The following is a 16,246-nucleotide window of genomic DNA, read 5'->3' on the forward strand; positions in this document are numbered from 1 at the left end:
CAATGCATTGGTTGATGACGAAATTGTTGGGCAAACTTGGTTCGGGTCGTACTACGTGCCGTAATGTGTTGACTGTCACTTACAGAATCTTAAGGTCCAAAAGTTGGGTTCAATGTGGACACCTTGTCAAATGCGAGCGTTCTGGCTATTCAAAGCTGTGGCCGGTGACTCCGACATGCAAATGAGGGGTCAAACGTTCTGCTGTGGGCTTCGCTGATGCACAAAATGGCACAAAAGCACAACTATCGGTTTCGAGGGAAACAATACAGGGTTTATTGCAAGGTGGTAATATTACAGAGATTTGAAAAATCTCTCGATGGGTTCGTTGAAATGTGTGGTGAAAAAGGTTGCACGTAAACGATTTATGACCTCACATGGACTGTGACAATAAAAAGTGGACAAAATTCAATGGAAAAAAACATGGGTGTCAAAAGACAATACTGATGGTGATTGGGAAAACGTTTCTGGTATTGCGAATCTCGGTGGTATTCGTCACAATGACATACACACACAAAATCAAAGGTGGGGGAAAATGTCCATACTGTGGGCAAGTCCAACTTATTCTGCTCAAATACAAATGGATGCAAAAGGGAAACTTGCAACACGAATGTTTGGGTATCTTCAAAGGAAACATACACTGGAACAATGGGAATGGCAAACTGGAATCAAAAGGAACCGCTCTCATTGCAGAGCAAGCACACCACATTACACCACACTAACACGAAACAAACTTCAAATGCAAACTTGCTCTCATGCACCGGCTGGTGGCAGGAGCTCTCATTTTGGACAAACAAAAAAGCAAGTGGATGCGCGAAAGGAAACTTGCTCACTGGAGCAACAGGAACAGCAAACTGGAATCAAAAGGAACCACTCTCATTGCAGAGCAAGCTCACCGCACCTCATACTAAAAAAAAACTTCAAATGCAAACTTGCTCTCATGCACCAGCTGATGGCAGGAGCTCTCATTTTGGACAAACAAAACAGCAAGTGGATGCTCAAAAGGAAACTTGCACACTGGAGCAACAGGAACGGCAAACTGGAATCAAAAGGAACCACTCTCATTGCAAAGCTCACCGCACCTAATACTAAAAAAAAAAAAAAAACTTCAAATGCAAACTTGCTCTCATGCACAAATAAAACAAATTGGACAAATAAAACCGGAATGCTCTTGTCAATGCTCTTAACCAAACGGCAAAGGGATATGAACCCGCAAAATGGGTAACACAGCAAAAGGAGGATGGCTCACTTCAACAAAGTAAAAAGCAAAAGATGGATGTGCGACCAAAACAACCTGGAAAACAAATCTTGATCCAAATGACCGATGTGTATGCTGCAGAGAGCATTATGTGTTGTGTTTATTATTTTACTTTAACTGTTTTGTGAAGCGCTTGTTGCAGCTGCAGCTGTTGTGAAAGCGCTATATAAATCAGGATGTATTGTATTGTATTGGAGTAGTGATGACAAGGGGCAAAAAGTGGTTTGTCAATGTTGTGTTCTATGCAAAATAACAGCGATTCCAGATTGATTCAGGAGCATCATACAATGCTATAAGTCATGGAGACAAAAGGAGACTGTCCCAAGGAGATGAGCTCAAGCTTTAAAAGCTGTGGATATTGTCGACTATCATGGGAGAACTACAACTGAATTCTCAGGAACAGCAGGTAGGTGTACATTGATTCTTGGACCTCAGTAATCGAGCGTGCCTGTACAGTACAGTACAGTACTGTACTTGCACGAACCAAGGGCGCATTTGATTTTATTTTGAAACGACGTTGAACCGGAAGTGTAAGGACTTCCTGAAAAGCCACATCGCTTTGGGAGCATGTGTTTGCTCAAACGAACCAGTGCGATTTAACTTTACCCAGAAATGTCAAACTGTTCGAACGTTCTTTGTAGTAAATGATGCGTATTGTGCTACAAGTGGGAATATACGGAGTAAATTTTGCTTAGCCGCAAGCTAACTTTAGAAACCGGACCTAAGTAATTTATATTATGCGTCACTTAAACGATGTACTTTAAGTTCATGCCACGGTTACAATTCGATGTCGTGAAGACCGTGTGATAATAACAGATTCGTTGTTATGAATGGCTAATGTATGTGCCATTTTCACAGGAGCTGTTTTAAGTACAGTATTGTAGCCATGGCAGATGCGTTCAGCAGCAGCTCGGAAAATGTGATTAAGCGTCAGGTTGACGTCCAAGAAACGAGGAAAACTCCTCAGGGAGAACTTGATGAGCTGTATCAAATTCAGAAAACCTGCGACTTTGTCTCTCAGAATCACTTCAAGAAGGTGGGGGACCCTTACATAACCTGCATGTTCAGCAATACACCATCGAGACTTCAATATAGCGTGCCCACCCTCCCTCATTTCCTAGGTTGCGCTGCAGTTTCCTGATGAACTCCTGCACGAATCGACCGCAATTGCAGCTGAGATTGAAAGAATTACTCAAGCGAAGGTGTTCATTCTGGGGGACACATCCTATGGCAGGTAATTGTGATTTTTTTTTTTTTTAATAGTCTTGATGGAATCCATTTGAGTTTTTACGTTTAGGTTGTGTTTTTTTAATATCCCCCCCCCCCCCACTACCCTCATTTGGTGTGTTTTGGTTTGGTCAGCTGCTGTGTGGATGAGGTGGCAGCAGAGCATGTTGGAGCCGACTGTATGGTGCACTACGGCCGAGCCTGCCTGAGCCCTTCCAAACGCCTGCCCCTCATGTACGTCTTTGAGAAAGCAAGCATCAACGTGGACAAGTGCACCTCGGTCTTCAGAGAACTGTATACTGACACACAGGCCCACATCCTCATCCTGTATGACGTCAGATACATGCATGCTATTGGTAAGCACACAGATGGAATTTATCGCACAGTGGACCTGTGCGTGATTGAAATGTGGTTAAACAGTAATTTAAAGGCTTTATTTTGTAATGTATGAGGTGGCAGAAGATACTTGGCCTCAGTTATGGTCAGTGTAGTGGATGTTGAGCCAAAAAAAAAAAAAAAAAGCATTCTGTGTTGATGCACAGTTGTGAACTGAAGCAAAATGTTGACAATCTTCTTTGTGGACGGGGTCGTTCACTAACTGTATCATGTATGTGCATATATTTAGAAAATATATGCAAATAGGTTGACCTTGGAAAAAATGCAGGATGGCTCCCCTGGTAACTGATTTTTCTCTCACCTCAGATGATCTAGTGACACTGTTGTGTGAAGACTATCCAAACGTTGTTTCTTCACAACTTGTGGTGGAAGGCGAGCAGTGTTACAGCCACGGCCGGAGCGAAAGAGAACCTGACGCAGAGCAGTCCAGCATTCACTTTGGAAGGCAGTTTTCCTTGAAGAGCGGACTGAGCATTGAGGATTACAATGTGTTCTACATCGGCCAAGATGGGCCAACCTTGCGAAACTTCATGATGACGTGGAATCGCTGCTCCTTCTCCTCCTTCGACCCCGTGACATCTGCAGGGAGGCTCGAGTCGGCTGGCGTCAACCGTGCACTGATGAAGCGCTTCTATGCTATCGAGAGGGCGAAGGATGCCAACGTGGTGGGCATCTTGGTGGGCACACTTGGTGTGGCCAACTACCTGTCTATCATCCAGCAGCTGAAAGAGACAATCCGCAGCGCCGGCAAGAAGAGTTACTTGTTCGCCATGGGGAAGCTCAACGTGCCCAAGCTTGCCAACTTTCTGGAAATTGACATTTTTGTTTTGATTTCGTGTCCGGAGAACTCTCTTTTGGACTCCAGTGAGTTCTACCGACCCGTGGTGACGCCGTTCGAGATGGAAGTGGCCTGCAACAGGAATAGGGAGTGGTCCGCGGAATATGTCACTGACTTTCGACATCTCTTGCCAGGTTTGAATCCATTTTATAGACTTCAAAGCATCACCTTTTGAGTGCAACCTTTGTCTTCAGTCTTATCTAATGTTTCTTCATGGCTGCCACAATTTTGTCTCCAGGTGGACACAGTTACGTACCTTTGGCAGAGGGGCAGGAGGACTATGACGAGACAGATGTATCTTTAATCACTGGGGCTCTGCGGAGCAACAAGCTGGACTGCAATCACGCAAACTCCCCGTTTGGCTCTTCACTTGTCCTGAGGAACCAGACGATGACTGTGGCCAACACCAACTCTGCCGGTACATGTCATTTCAAACACGAGAAGACGCGTTGATGTTTTTGTCCTGTGTTTATTGTCACAATCTTACTGTACAAAGTGAAAGCACACTGAAGTGTTCACTCTATTTTTCAGCATCGTTTTTGGCGAGTCGGAGCTGGCGCGGCTTGGAGCAGAAGTTGGGGGAGACGCCCGTGGAGAAAGCCGTGGAGGGCAGGAGGGGCATCGCTATCGCCTATGAAGAAGAAGGAGCTTAGTGGCAACATGTATGACATTTCTTCGAAGTGGTTTAAATTATCAGTGACTTTAAGGGGACATAACGTGGGGAAAGTGACTCTATCTTTTAAGCATCCTGCCCCTGAAGTTGCCCATTTACATTTGCAAGCATCATTGGTCATTCACTTTCTCCACAAAGGAAGCAGGAAAGATGCCAGTGTTCCCGTTAGAATGTCCTTCCAACCAGTCCTGGTTAACTGCAGTGGGGAGAGACAAAAGCATTACATCATGTCTGATCAGTTAAAAACATTATGATGAAAGGGATGGTTTCTCACTTTTAGAGATGAATGTGATTTTATCCCCCTGATTGAAACCAAGGTCCTCGGGATTTGTTGACTCATAGGAGTGAAGTGCCACCAGAACAGTCTCATTGTTCTGCGGATTTTCTGCAGGTTGCTGAACAACAACATGCAGTTAATTTATCCTCATCCTTGCGGATGACATGTACCCTTCATTTTAATTTTTGGGAGCATTTCAAGTTATTGATGTACTTACTTCTTTAGTATGACACCACAATGTGATGTGCTTGTTTTGAGCGCTCCAAATACTCTCCATATCTGTATTGTCATTCAAGGCACTTGTTGCATCTGACGCTAAGCTACATGGAACACACATTTGTAAGCACGGACACTGACGGAATCATGTATCTATTCATGTTGTGTGCCTTACCTCAGTGTGACTGACGAGGGAGAGCGGTTGAGTTTTTTACTGATCTTTTCGATCAGTGTCTTGTAAGTGGAGCCACTTGCTAGTGACACTGCAAAGTTGAATTTGTAATACACTTTGACAATACACAAGTTGTCCGCAGTCTGGGCTTCCTAAAGTGAGGACATCATCATTTTGGAAAGTCTTCATTTTTTTTTCTTTTTTTTTTTCTTTTTTTTCTTTTTTTTTCTTTTACCGTATTGGCCCAAATACAACACGGCCCTAATTATAAGACGACCCCCTCTTTTTCAAGACTCAAGTTTGAAAAAAAGACTTTTTGAACACCAAATTAATTTAAATTAAATGAATAAATTAATACAGAAAATAATTACAGTTCGTCTGAAACAAATAACAATGTATTTGAGAGAAAAAGCATGTTATTCTACCTCATTCTAATCTAAAGTGCAATCACATTCGTAAATGAATGGCTTCTGGTTTTTGAAATGTCAAGTACATCATAACTTCTCAGCTGCCGGTTAACCTGGCCAATCTGCGACCCATTTTTCTCCAGATTGTCACTACGTTTCTCCATTTTCTGTTGTCTCTTCTATTATTTTTTTCTTCTTACCACTATTTTTAATTTTTCTTCTTCGTGCTACCGCTATTTTTATTTTTATTCTTCGTGGCAGGGGGTCACTTTGGCCTGGGGAGTCAAGTTCAGCATTCGCTTCATTGATATCTGGCGCCATCTAGCCTCGTGAATAGGTATAATGCCTAGACCCTGAATATAAGATGACCCCCACTTTTTCAGTCTTATTTCAATGCGAAAAACAGTCTTCGGGCCAATACGGTATTTTATTTTCCTTTTTTTTTTTTTTTTTTTTTTTTTCTTTTTATTTTTTTTTCTTATTGCCTACCCTCTGTTGGAAGTCTTGACTGCTGCTTTCCCCACGAAGAAGACCTTAAAAACGTTTAATGTGTGAGCATTTTTTTTTCATTCCCAAACTGCGTTTATTTTGTCAATTTGTTGTCTAACAACATGTACCTTGTTTTCTTTCGGGCCTGGTTGGTGGTACCCGACTTGGAGGTTCTATTAGTTGCTGTTTTCCAATAAACATGGACCAGAAAATAATGAGGCTTTGTTATTCAACAGTGTCCATTACAGGTTTTGAATATGATAGCAAAGGGGCCTCACGTTCTTCTGCTGACCACCCAAGGACATCTCCAAATGTTCCAGGTAATTGTAAGGAACAAGGCCTTTCTGTTTAAATCATAGTTGGAGTCTTATTTGTAATTTTTTTAAGGCATGTGGATTTTTGGTAGAGTGAGAGAGAGAGGCAGCAGACTTACTCTTCCATTGAAAAGAACTGAAGCCCAGTTGTCCGAACCTTTCTGCAGGACAAAAACAATGTTGCCAGGGACAACCGCCAGCTCATCACTCGTCTCGGGAATAAACTCATAGCGCACAATGTGAGGGTCTCCTTCCAAAGCTCTGAAGAGAAGTCAGAATGCACTTGGCATAAGAAATGCATTATCAGCACGTTCGTTAAATACAAAGGCTTGTCTTTGCCATTTGGCTTATACTTTATGTTGAGATGATGATGCTTAAATAAGATGCTTAAAAAAAAGTTTTCACATTTTTACCTTAGAACCTCAGGCTCCTTTGGACCTGAAGGTTCTTGTTCAACCTGTATGCAGGGGAAAAAAGTCACATTAGTAAAAACATGCAAAATTGTTGAAGTATTTCAACAAGTGCCGTATAGAGGAATCTAATCTTGTCACATACAGTATTATGGTCATACAGTTGCAAGAAAAAAAAGAATGTGAAGCCTTTGGAAATGCATGAATTTCTGCATAGGGTCAAAAGCTCCTGAAGTCTTTAAAAAAAAAGTTTGCAAAAGAAGTTCCACAACACTGCTGGCAAGCTATTGTGTTTGAAAGATGAAAGCAAATTTGTGTTGTTTGGAAGTGCATGTTGCTATCAAGACTTCATCCCAACTGTGAAATGTACTGTAGTTGATGGGACATCACGGTTTGGATCTGCTTTGCTACTTCATGACCTGGACGTATTCCTATCAACAATGGCCAATGAATTCCCAATACTTTTTGCTGGCAAACTTAATCTATCAGTCTGCCATTTGAAGGTTGATAGACGATGGGAGTTGCAACATAACACAGTCAGAGTCCCGACTTCAACCCGAAAAAAACAAAAATTTCGTCCAGGTAATTCCAAAGTCTTCACACTTTTTCTTGCAATTTACAGTTCATAAAATGCCAAAGAGTTTGCTTAGTTTGCATTACATGTGGCTGTAAAGGGGCAAATCCAGAGAAGTGATCCTGGGGAACAACGGAAGCAACCACCTAAAAATACCCAAGATATGCAATATCAATGGCCAATGAAGCTACAGTTTGCAGTTTTTGTTTTTGAATTGGTCCATAGAGGATGGATTACCTTGGCTTTTCCCAAGTAGTCCTTTTTCTCCAGTTCAGCAACATAGTGCTTGTTCGGTCGAAACAGCACAGCGGATGGGAACTCGACTGCTTTAAAAAGTTTTTGTTTCTGGTGATGAAATGCAAGCAGTATTTACAAGGGTTAGCTCATCTTCTTTGTTATTGTTAAACAGATAGGGGTTGCAATCAAACTCTATTAAAATATAGTATTTCATGATTGAGTCCCAGAGACCAACGCATCTGAACAGACCAGGGTTGACTGCATGGCTCTGTCGATGATGCTGAGCTTGGCGTCCGTCTTGTATTCGAGAGCCTTCGCAAGGTTCTTCTGGGCCTTTTCCCACTGACCCAAGTGAGCCTCCGCCAGGGCCATGTTGTGCAGGACCTGGCGAGCGACAACTTTCGGAGCTTTTGAAATGCACTTGCAGCGTGTTTAGAACATTGAAGAAAGTTTCATGGGCAAAAGTCTCTTCATTAAATATGTAACTATCAAAATGGCACCTTCGGGTGGAGGTTGTTGGATGCAAACTCATGTTCGAGTGACGCAGTCTTACCTCACATGCATATAACTTGTATCTGAGCCCAAGCGCTTTGTAATCTATCAGCTGGTTGCCCCGCAGAGCCTTGAAGGCAAGGTGGAAATCGCCAACACTTTCCTCATACCTTGAAGGGAACACATCAGGTTTGTTACTTCAAGGAACATTGGAATGGAAAGTATTGCAGTTATCGAGGTGACAAGCAAGACTCGCCGGTTCTGTTTGTAAAAGGTGATTCCTCTTTGAAAGAAGGCGACCGCCAAATGCTCGTCCTTGCATATGCTGCAGTCAAAGGCCTGAGACCAAGATAAATCACGCGTTACTTCCTTCGGAACAAATGAGAAATGGTAACCCCTACTTCTTCTTTTTTAGTGACTTGCACTTTCAATCTATAGAATATCATAGTTCAATTTCAAATTAAACAATCCAAATTTTACGAAATAAATATCTACTTTTCTAATAAAATATTAATAATTATATTTATTTTTACAAAGACTCATTACCTTTTCAGCAGCATCCAGGTTTTGGTTGAGAAGCTGGAGGCAACCGATGTTGAAACAAATTTTGGAGTTTGGCTCTTGGATGTCCAAGAATATTCTGAGTGCTTCAGTCAAATCGCTTCTGTCCACACACGTTATAGCATCGTCCCACTGGCGCAGTGTGTCCAAAAAAGACATTGTTAGTCACAGGGTAGGACTACACTCTGTGATCACACAGCAAATGAAGGAAGCTCCTCTGATGTAGATCAGGAAGTGATGACATTCAGTTGGCACACAGAACTACACCATCACTACGCTTGCCAAATTGCAACAATTCATATCTTAAGGGGACAGACTGTGGAAAATTATTATATTTTGTGTGCACCCAAGTCATGCCACGTTATCAAAATAGTAAAACATGTAAAAAGAAGAGAGCACTAAGCACTAATTAGAACAATGAGCTTGATGTCACCTCTACTCACTTTTTTCCTCTTCCTTGGTTTGAGCAATCGGATTGCATTTACTGTATGTTGAGTCAACTTCAGAGAATATTTAAGTGCAGTATGTTTGTGATAAAAATAAATGTTTTCACAAGTTCAAGAAAGACAAATCAACAAAATCACATGACCCCAAAACAGCCAAAGTACAATCTTTGTCTCAGAACAGTTGATATATTTTGTGCAAAGTAATTTGAGGTCAGAACATATACCAATCAAAGGTCTTGCTTCAGTTTAATTTCCTGCATGAACACATGGCCAGTTTGTTTTGCCTGATTTCGAACTCTAAACATATAAATATATAAAAATAAAATATTTAACGCTATATCATGGCAACAACAACTAAACATTTCACCGAAACGTGTGTGTGAGTGAGAGCCACCAGACAAATCTTTTATTTTGTAATACAAATTACGCATTTCCGTTATTCATCTGGCTGCAGATTGTAACTAAACAAACATGGCTCTGCTTAATGATTAGATTACGGATTTCAATGGCTCGTAAAGAGATGAATAGGCAATATTATGTAAAAACCAAGAGACATCGTGCCAAGTACAAAGCCGTAAATGGAGTTTCGATGCAGTCGTTGGTTTTATGAGCGCTGCGTAGCCTTGTGCGACCGTGTTTACACGTAGCTAGCCCTTCTGTGGGCTAATGTAAGCTAGCAAGATGGACCTTGGAACAATGTTGTACAACAATTTAAAAGATATTACGTGGAGTACGACAGCCTTGCCATTAGATCAACTTGTCAGTGCTTATAGGTTGCCTCAAATCGTCAAGCTGGACAACGGTCAGTCACTTTTTTTTTGACGCTGCAAAGTCTTTGGAGCTAACTTATCTTTTGCTTGCTACGAACTGCGACTTGTGTTTGTGCCATTCCGAATAATTGTCGCCTATATTGTGGAGATTGTATTATGCGTTTGAATTACTGCCCAAATTAGGGGCACGCACGACAAAGCCTTGCAAATAAGGTGCTATTGCTGGTGAGGATGTCAGTGCAAAGACATGATTGTTGATGGCAGATGCATTTGGACGATTTGCAACACTTGGAGATTGCACACATTTTATTGCCCAGGCATGGCAAGTATGCACAAAACGGGATTAAGTCACCACATACCGCGTAGTGCCGATTATCATTAGAGCAGCTGAATATACAAGTGCACTGTAACATTACTCAGTTTGAATATTAACACTGCACTTAATGTACATGTGAAACTAAAGCTTTTGTTATATTTTGGATATTGCAAGGGTGTTAAAGTGAAGCTTAAGGTCTTGGGACAAACTACTCAAAATGTGTCATTGCAATGGATAACAATTTGTCCTTGGGTGTAAATGGCATTTTTTAACACCCCCCCCCCCCCCCCACCCGTTCCAGGCCAGTTGGTCGAAGGGCTTCGAGACAATGACTACCTCTTGATTCATTCCTGTCGTCAGTGGACAACTATTACTGCTCACAGTCTCGATGAAGGACACTATGTGATTGGACCTAAAATAGAAATTCCTGTTCACTATGAAGGTAAGACATCTAAAGTGGGGTACACACTTACTGCTTTTTCAACATCCCACGAGAGGAAAATCCCTCAAATTAGGCCCGATGCTCACTATACTATGTGTGTATCCCGCTGAAGCCGCTTGGCATTCCTGGTAAATTGCCGCATCATTGGCATAGACAAAAGACAGCCAGTAGATTTGGCATGTTCCCCCCATCCCCCTCCCCTCACCCCAAATTCAGGTCAGTTTAAGCTGCTGGAACAGGACCGAGATGTCAAGGAGCCTGTGCAATACTTCAACAGTGTGGAAGAAGTGGCCAAAGCGTTTCCTGAAAGGGTCTACGTCATGGAAGAAATCACGTTCAATGTAAAGGTACGGCTAATCTTTGTAACAGGATAATTGTGGGGTGGGGGGTGGTGAAAACGTTTCTCGCCAGCGATGATTTCTCTCCTTTTACTCCACCCACTGAATTCATGAGGTGATTGGCCGTAAATACAATTCCTAATGGTTGCACTGTGTGGTTTCTTGTCAGATGGCTTCAGGGGAATGCAACGAAGACACTGAAGTTTACAATATAACACTAAGCACTGGCGACGAGCTGACATTAATGGGCCAAGCCGAGATCCTCTACGCCAAGACGTCCAAAGAGAAATCCAGATTCAACACCATTTTTAAGAAGATCGGGAAGCTGAACTCCATCAGCAAGATGGGTCGAGGCAAGATGCCCTGCTTGATCTGCATGAACCACCGCACCAACGAGAGCATCAGCTTGCCTTTCCAGTGCAAAGGTCGCTTCAGCACGTGCAGCCCGCTGGAGCTTCAGATGCAGGACGGCGAGCACACCATTCGAAACATCGTGGAGAAAACGCGGCTGCCGGTCAACGTCACGGTGCCCGGCGCTCCGCCCCGCAACCAGCACGACCTCCACCTCATCCGGGAAGGCCACCGCTACAAACTGGTCAACATTCAGACCAAGACGGTGGTGGTGTGCTGCGTCCTGCGCAGCAACAAAATCCTCCCCGTCCATTTTCCTTTCCACGTGGCCCTGCCTCGCTTTATTGTTCCGGAGGAGCTGCTGCAAGGCGAGCTGTGGCTGGACACCATGGTGCATCGCTGGTTCTCCTTCTGCCAGGAGCAGTTCGACATCGACGACTACTCGCGCGCCGTGCGGGATGTGCGGACGGACTGGAACGACGAGGGCAAGAGCCCCAAGAAGCAGAGCGGCGGCAACGGCAACTGCTGCGGCGGCGGGACCTCCAACGGGTGTCCCAACAGCACGCAGCTGCCCAGCTCGTTAACGTACGCCCGGGACGAACTGACGCAGTCCTTCCACCGGCTCTCGGTGTGCGTGTACGGCAGCAACCTGCACGGCAACAGCGAGGTCAACTTGCAGGGCTGCATGAGCCTCAGCGGCGATTGGGCACTTCTGCCCTCTGACAGCATTCCGACAGAGCCGACGGAAAACGAAAGCTTTTCTGCCGAAATGTTGGACTGCCCCAACCAGCAGGCGTCCCTCATCAAGTCCGACGTTCCCTATGAGGAGCTGTGGTTGGACCACTTAAGAAGCCAGATCCCCAAGTCGTCTTTAACTGAGGGCGGTCAAGCCCTCAACAACGGCTGCGCTACGACGGCGACGACGGCATCGCCGTCTTACCCGCTCGCGTGCCCCCTTGGCCCAGTTACCATTCCCGATGTGGCACTCACGCCGCCGCCAGTTCCGCCCAAATCTGAAGCCGTGAGTATCACCCGCTCATCTCAGCGTAACACTCGTCAGGCCGCGCCTCTCTAACACGTGTCATCAATTTCTAGGTGAAAGAAGAATGCCGCCTATTGAACGCCCCGCCGATTCCGCCGCGTAGTTTGAAACGGATGCCATCGGTCCCGCTGCTGTCCAAGCCTCGGCAGCAAGCCACCCGCTCGCCCAGTCCAACTCTTTCCTATTACTCTTCTGGGCTCCACAGCATGTAAGAAGGCGCATCATGATATGTTGTCATTCACAGGTGGTTTTTCGAATGCGGTTACAAGCCTCACAGGAAACTTCGGGTGTTGGGCTTTGTTTCAGGATGAAACCAAAAATGCCCTTTTTATTCTCCTTTCCTACTGGTTGGGACATTTGACTCGGAACACTTTTCAATTTGGCCTATAAGGCGTCAAAACCCAAACTTACGCGCTCTGGCAGTGCTCACTCGTCATGTTGCGGCAGCACATCCCCAGAAAATGGGTCGACCGAGGGCGAGGGCACGCCGCACTCTGCTAAGTGCAGTGTGAAAAGGCCTTTCTTTCATTAACTCATGAATTCAGGCAGCAAATTCATTTATCAATTCCTTGTATCAGATCTAATTTCTGGGGGATGAAAAAAAAAAATTCACCATCTTCAAGTCCTTTGAATTTTACTGAGACCTTTCCACTCCTTGACAACCCAAATTGCGATAGTACGTTTTTGTTTCGTTTGATCTCAAATGTTGCTAATATTTAGCTCTGCCATTGTATCTAATCTAACGCCCCGACCCCTCGCATCCCCCTCTCAATAGTGGATCGTGCGAACAAGAGGCGTCTGACCCACAAGAAAAAAGCAGCGTGTGCTACCCGTGTAAGTGGTCTCACGCCGCCAGCGGCGAGCCAGGCGTCGCCTTGGTGAGCAGCAGCTTGCCGTCTGACAGGATGTCGTCCAGGTTGTCTTGGCCCAACAACTTCAGCGGAGGTGATTGTCACGCTTTGGATGACTTTCTCCCAGCCGGCTCCCGCAGCTACTACAGTTACCCGCGAAACAGGTCCACGAGCAATCCCAAAACCTGCAGCCTGGTCGACTTTGACAGCCCGGAGCACGCGCGCGGCACCAAAAGTCTCAGGTTGCGGAACCAGTCTCCGAGCAAGTCCTGCACCAAATCCTCCGGTTCCAATTCGGAAATGTACAGAGACGGAGCGCCGGACGAATGCAGCGCAAAGCAGAGGCTCTCTTGCCCCATCCTACCGCCCAGGACAGCAAAGTCAAACAGCATGAAGAGGAGTTCGGAGTTCGCATCGGGACCAGCCTGTGACAGTCAGCAGGACAGCTCCACTTCCTGCCTCGTTCAACAGAGGGAACAGGGAGCACAAGACCCGAGTTCCACCTCCAACTGGGAAACCGCCAGCTCCATCTCGGAGTCCCCTTCAGCACATTGGCAGCCCCCGCCAAGCCTGACCGGCCTCTCCATCGAAGAGGTGTCCAAATCCTTGCGATTTATCGGCCTACCCGACGACATCACCTCCCTCTTTATATCGGAGAAGATCGACGGGAACTTGTTACTGCAGCTCACCGAAGAGATTCTCTCCGAGGACTTCAAACTGAGCAAACTGCAGGTGAAGAAACTCATGCAGTTCATTAACGGATGGAGGCCCAAGATATGACAACAGCCGAGACCGCCTTTGACAAACCGTACATGCTATGCACCCCTCAGCCACAATGTGACCTTGACCGGATTACCCAGTCACCACATTGCGTGCGTGTGCGTGCGTGTGTGTGTGTGTGTGTGGGTGTGGGGGGGAGGGGGCTTCCTTATCACTCTTTAAAATCTGTGACTGTTATTTGCAAACCAGATGGAACCATTTAGCACTTTTTATTGGGTCATTTTTCATGTGGGCAACATGGTTCCTTTTTGTCGTCTGTAGTGTTCTTGTCACCCTCAAGTTGTGGCCAACAAATGTAAAAAAAAAAAAAAAAAAAAAGTGTAATCATTGATGTGACTGGCACAGGGAGCAAGATTATCTGCTAAAGAAACCAAATGATATGGGACTGCTATTTTTTGGGGCATGCAAGGTGCAGGACAGCGTACAGGTTCTCCGCATCGTAAGCAAACTATCTCCAGACCTGTTGATGGGGTGCACACATACTGATTTTGACCATCTTATTTATTTCTTATTTGATGAGATTTTTTTTGAATGTGAGATATCCCATGCATTACAAGAACCTTATCTTAAAAAAGAAAGGTCTTCTCTCTGCTTTTAGGGCGGAGTGGACTCAAACTGACCTGTGTCCAAACTGATACAATATTCAAAGAGAAGAGTTATAGTCTTTAATCGTGTGGGATACCGTAACAGGTTAAAAAAGTTTCCTATAGAGTAGTTTTACCGCTCCCACACAGTTGAAACACATTGAAATGTATTACGTTTTTTTTCTTTTTTAGTCTTCATAGAGCCTGATCTCACTGTCTTGCTCGCAACAGTTCTCTCAAAAGAAGCCCAGTGTGCTTGCTTCAAGCAGTTTGTTTCTCCCAGTTCAAGTTTATTGTAAAGCTGACCCATAAAACATGAGAAGTAAACATTGCATATTTCGATACCAAGCTATAAGTATAATAACTCTGAATCCTGTACGACCCGTTAAAAACAAAGGATCGCTCGCTGTTGTCGAAGAAATAGAAGATTTTAGGCTAACTGTTAGCTTATCCGCTCACGACATTTCAGTTGCTTAACATTTACAACATCAAGATCACAGGAGAATCATTCAGATTCATCTGATAAAAGGCCTTTGGAGACTTTGATCAGACGAGGAGGAACAATAATTCTATTCGGCCTTAATCAGAATGTGTATACCCCGCCTTCTGTTGCCACTTTCAGACAATTCACTTCTCACCTCTTTTGCCACCTTCCTCATTTGCTCGAATGTAACCACGTTCCAATAGCTCAAGCCCGAGGAGAAAAAACACTGAATGTCCATCATGTAGCTTTGGCCACGAGAACCCCATTTTTTTGTCTTGTCAACTTGCAGATGTCTTCCAGTGCAATAGAATTAAGGGCTACTCGCCAGTTTGAATACGATCATTTTGTTCTGTTGTCACGGCAGCGACGTTAACCGGAATTTGTACGGCAAGGTTTTGTTTTTCTCGACATATTCTCTTGAAGTGACACTCACAACGGTACGAAGCTATGGATGGCCATCGATGAGCTTTCAGCAGTTTCTTGTCCACTCTGCCCTCTAACTGTGCCTTTTTACTACCAAACAATGATGAACCTCTTAAGTCAATGTCTCGCTCGAACTAACAATCAAAATATGCATCGCGCACTTTTACTGCCGTTACAGTTCAAGTAAGAACGTCCCAAGACGGAATGCACTTCAAGCTTTTTTTTTTTTTCATAAACTAAAATGGTACATCGTCATCATCAGTAGATTAAGTGTCCTGTGATGAAAAGAAAGGACATTTCATTTTGGCGAAACTTTTTTTTTTTTTGTGCCAACGTCTTGGGATGAGAAACTCGACCTTTAGTATTGTATGAGTGTATTTTATATGAGGGAGTATTACGTCGACCACCCTACTAAAGTTACAAGAGAAAAAAAAAAGTCAGGATGAGAATGTTCCCCCCTCCAGAAAAAGGCAGCATTATGAAAACTTTTTCAAGCAAAAACCTTGTATGTAACTCGTTCCTTGGCAATAATTTTTTATGTTGGACATCGCTTTGACCTTGCGCGCAAAACAACGAATACGTTGAGGTTCCTAACGCCCCCTTGAGTGCGGTCGTTGTACTCCGTGATTTGTTACCTCATCTTCTCTGATGAAATAAAGATCCGTATCTGTACCACACGTTCTTTTTGATCGAGTCTAATGTATTTCTGCAGTTCCTTTCCTCCTCGAATAGAGCGTAAACTATGCAGTGGCGTCCGTTCGCAACGAAGGGGCCTCGATGACAATATGAACACAGAATCGTTTGCTTTCCCCTTTTGGTGTTACATGCTTATTTTGACTTCGTCTAATATGCACATGTACTAACGGAAAATGTTTTTTTTT

The 16,246-nt window shown here is 44.2% G+C and overlaps 3 protein-coding genes across 10 annotated transcripts; 2 read left to right on the forward strand and 1 right to left on the reverse strand.

Moving 5' to 3' along the window:
* Positions 1-1,159: 1,159 nt before the first annotated feature.
* On the forward strand, positions 1,160-4,635 carry dph2 (diphthamide biosynthesis 2). 3 transcript variants are annotated; one of them, XM_019857480.1, is made up of 7 exons: positions 1,160-1,661; positions 2,114-2,291; positions 2,377-2,489; positions 2,618-2,838; positions 3,185-3,850; positions 3,955-4,134; positions 4,248-4,635. In XM_019857480.1, exons 2-7 carry the CDS (start codon positions 2,142-2,144, stop codon positions 4,367-4,369), a joined length of 1,452 nt encoding a protein of 483 aa, XP_019713039.1. In that variant the 5' UTR covers positions 1,160-1,661; positions 2,114-2,141; the 3' UTR covers positions 4,370-4,635. The 3 variants fall into 3 exon arrangements, with proteins under 3 accessions (XP_019713039.1, XP_019713038.1, XP_019713037.1); XM_019857479.1 differs by lacking the exon at positions 1,160-1,661 and having other exon boundaries at positions 1,738-2,291; positions 4,248-4,412; positions 4,443-4,635; XM_019857478.1 differs by lacking the exon at positions 1,160-1,661 and having other exon boundaries at positions 1,738-2,291.
* ncf2 (neutrophil cytosolic factor 2) lies at positions 4,166-8,770 on the reverse strand. 5 transcript variants are annotated; one of them, XR_002166538.1, is made up of 16 exons: positions 8,524-8,770; positions 8,234-8,316; positions 8,039-8,147; positions 7,735-7,869; positions 7,486-7,593; positions 7,335-7,394; positions 6,678-6,721; positions 6,384-6,525; positions 6,229-6,294; positions 6,079-6,133; positions 5,951-5,994; positions 5,058-5,206; positions 4,884-4,986; positions 4,664-4,784; positions 4,448-4,585; positions 4,166-4,417 (listed from the first exon to the last, which is right to left on the reverse strand). XR_002166538.1 is itself a non-coding variant. In XM_019857484.1 (16 exons), the coding sequence occupies exons 1-15, from the start codon at positions 8,695-8,697 to the stop codon at positions 4,500-4,502; spliced, it is 1,479 nt and encodes a 492-aa protein (XP_019713043.1). In that variant the 5' UTR covers positions 8,698-8,770; the 3' UTR covers positions 4,166-4,347; positions 4,489-4,499. The 5 variants fall into 5 exon arrangements, 4 of the variants coding, with proteins under 4 accessions (XP_019713043.1, XP_019713042.1, XP_019713041.1 ...); XM_019857484.1 differs by having other exon boundaries at positions 4,166-4,347; positions 4,489-4,585; XM_019857483.1 differs by having other exon boundaries at positions 4,166-4,364; positions 4,469-4,585.
* Positions 8,285-16,036, forward strand: garem (GRB2 associated, regulator of MAPK1). 2 transcript variants are annotated; one of them, XM_019857477.1, is made up of 7 exons: positions 8,285-8,367; positions 10,372-10,512; positions 10,729-10,859; positions 11,020-12,222; positions 12,297-12,451; positions 13,019-13,972; positions 14,014-16,036. In XM_019857477.1, exons 1-6 carry the CDS (start codon positions 8,358-8,360, stop codon positions 13,872-13,874), a joined length of 2,496 nt encoding a protein of 831 aa, XP_019713036.1. In that variant the 5' UTR covers positions 8,285-8,357; the 3' UTR covers positions 13,875-13,972; positions 14,014-16,036. The 2 variants fall into 2 exon arrangements, with proteins under 2 accessions (XP_019713036.1, XP_019713035.1); XM_019857476.1 differs by lacking the exon at positions 8,285-8,367 and adding an exon at positions 9,408-9,786.
* Positions 16,037-16,246: the final 210 nt, after the last annotated feature.

Source organism: Hippocampus comes, unplaced genomic scaffold (assembly GCF_001891065.2).
Source record: "Hippocampus comes isolate QL1 unplaced genomic scaffold, H_comes_QL1_v1.1 scaffold293, whole genome shotgun sequence".
NCBI lineage: Eukaryota > Metazoa > Chordata > Actinopteri > Syngnathiformes > Syngnathidae > Hippocampus > Hippocampus comes.

Coding starts and splice junctions, on each gene's coding strand:
- dph2 (XM_019857478.1), top strand. CDS start 2,097: ATGTGCCATTTTCACAGGAGCTGTTTTAAGTACAGTATTGTAGCCATG. Junction 2,292..2,376: donor CTCAGAATCACTTCAAGAAG/GTGGGGGACCCT, acceptor CTCATTTCCTAG/GTTGCGCTGCAGTTTCCTGA. Junction 4,135..4,247: donor GGCCAACACCAACTCTGCCG/GTACATGTCATT, acceptor TCTATTTTTCAG/CATCGTTTTTGGCGAGTCGG.
- ncf2 (XM_019857484.1), bottom strand. CDS start 8,697: ATGTCTTTTTTGGACACACTGCGCCAGTGGGACGATGCTATAACGTGT. Junction 7,594..7,734: donor GAGCCATGCAGTCAACCCTG/GTCTGTTCAGAT, acceptor TTTCATCACCAG/AAACAAAAACTTTTTAAAGC. Junction 6,722..7,334: donor TTGCCCCTTTACAGCCACAT/GTAATGCAAACT, acceptor CCCTGCATACAG/GTTGAACAAGAACCTTCAGG.
- garem (XM_019857476.1), top strand. CDS start 9,666: ATGGACCTTGGAACAATGTTGTACAACAATTTAAAAGATATTACGTGG. Junction 9,787..10,371: donor AATCGTCAAGCTGGACAACG/GTCAGTCACTTT, acceptor CACCCGTTCCAG/GCCAGTTGGTCGAAGGGCTT. Junction 10,860..11,019: donor AAATCACGTTCAATGTAAAG/GTACGGCTAATC, acceptor GTTTCTTGTCAG/ATGGCTTCAGGGGAATGCAA.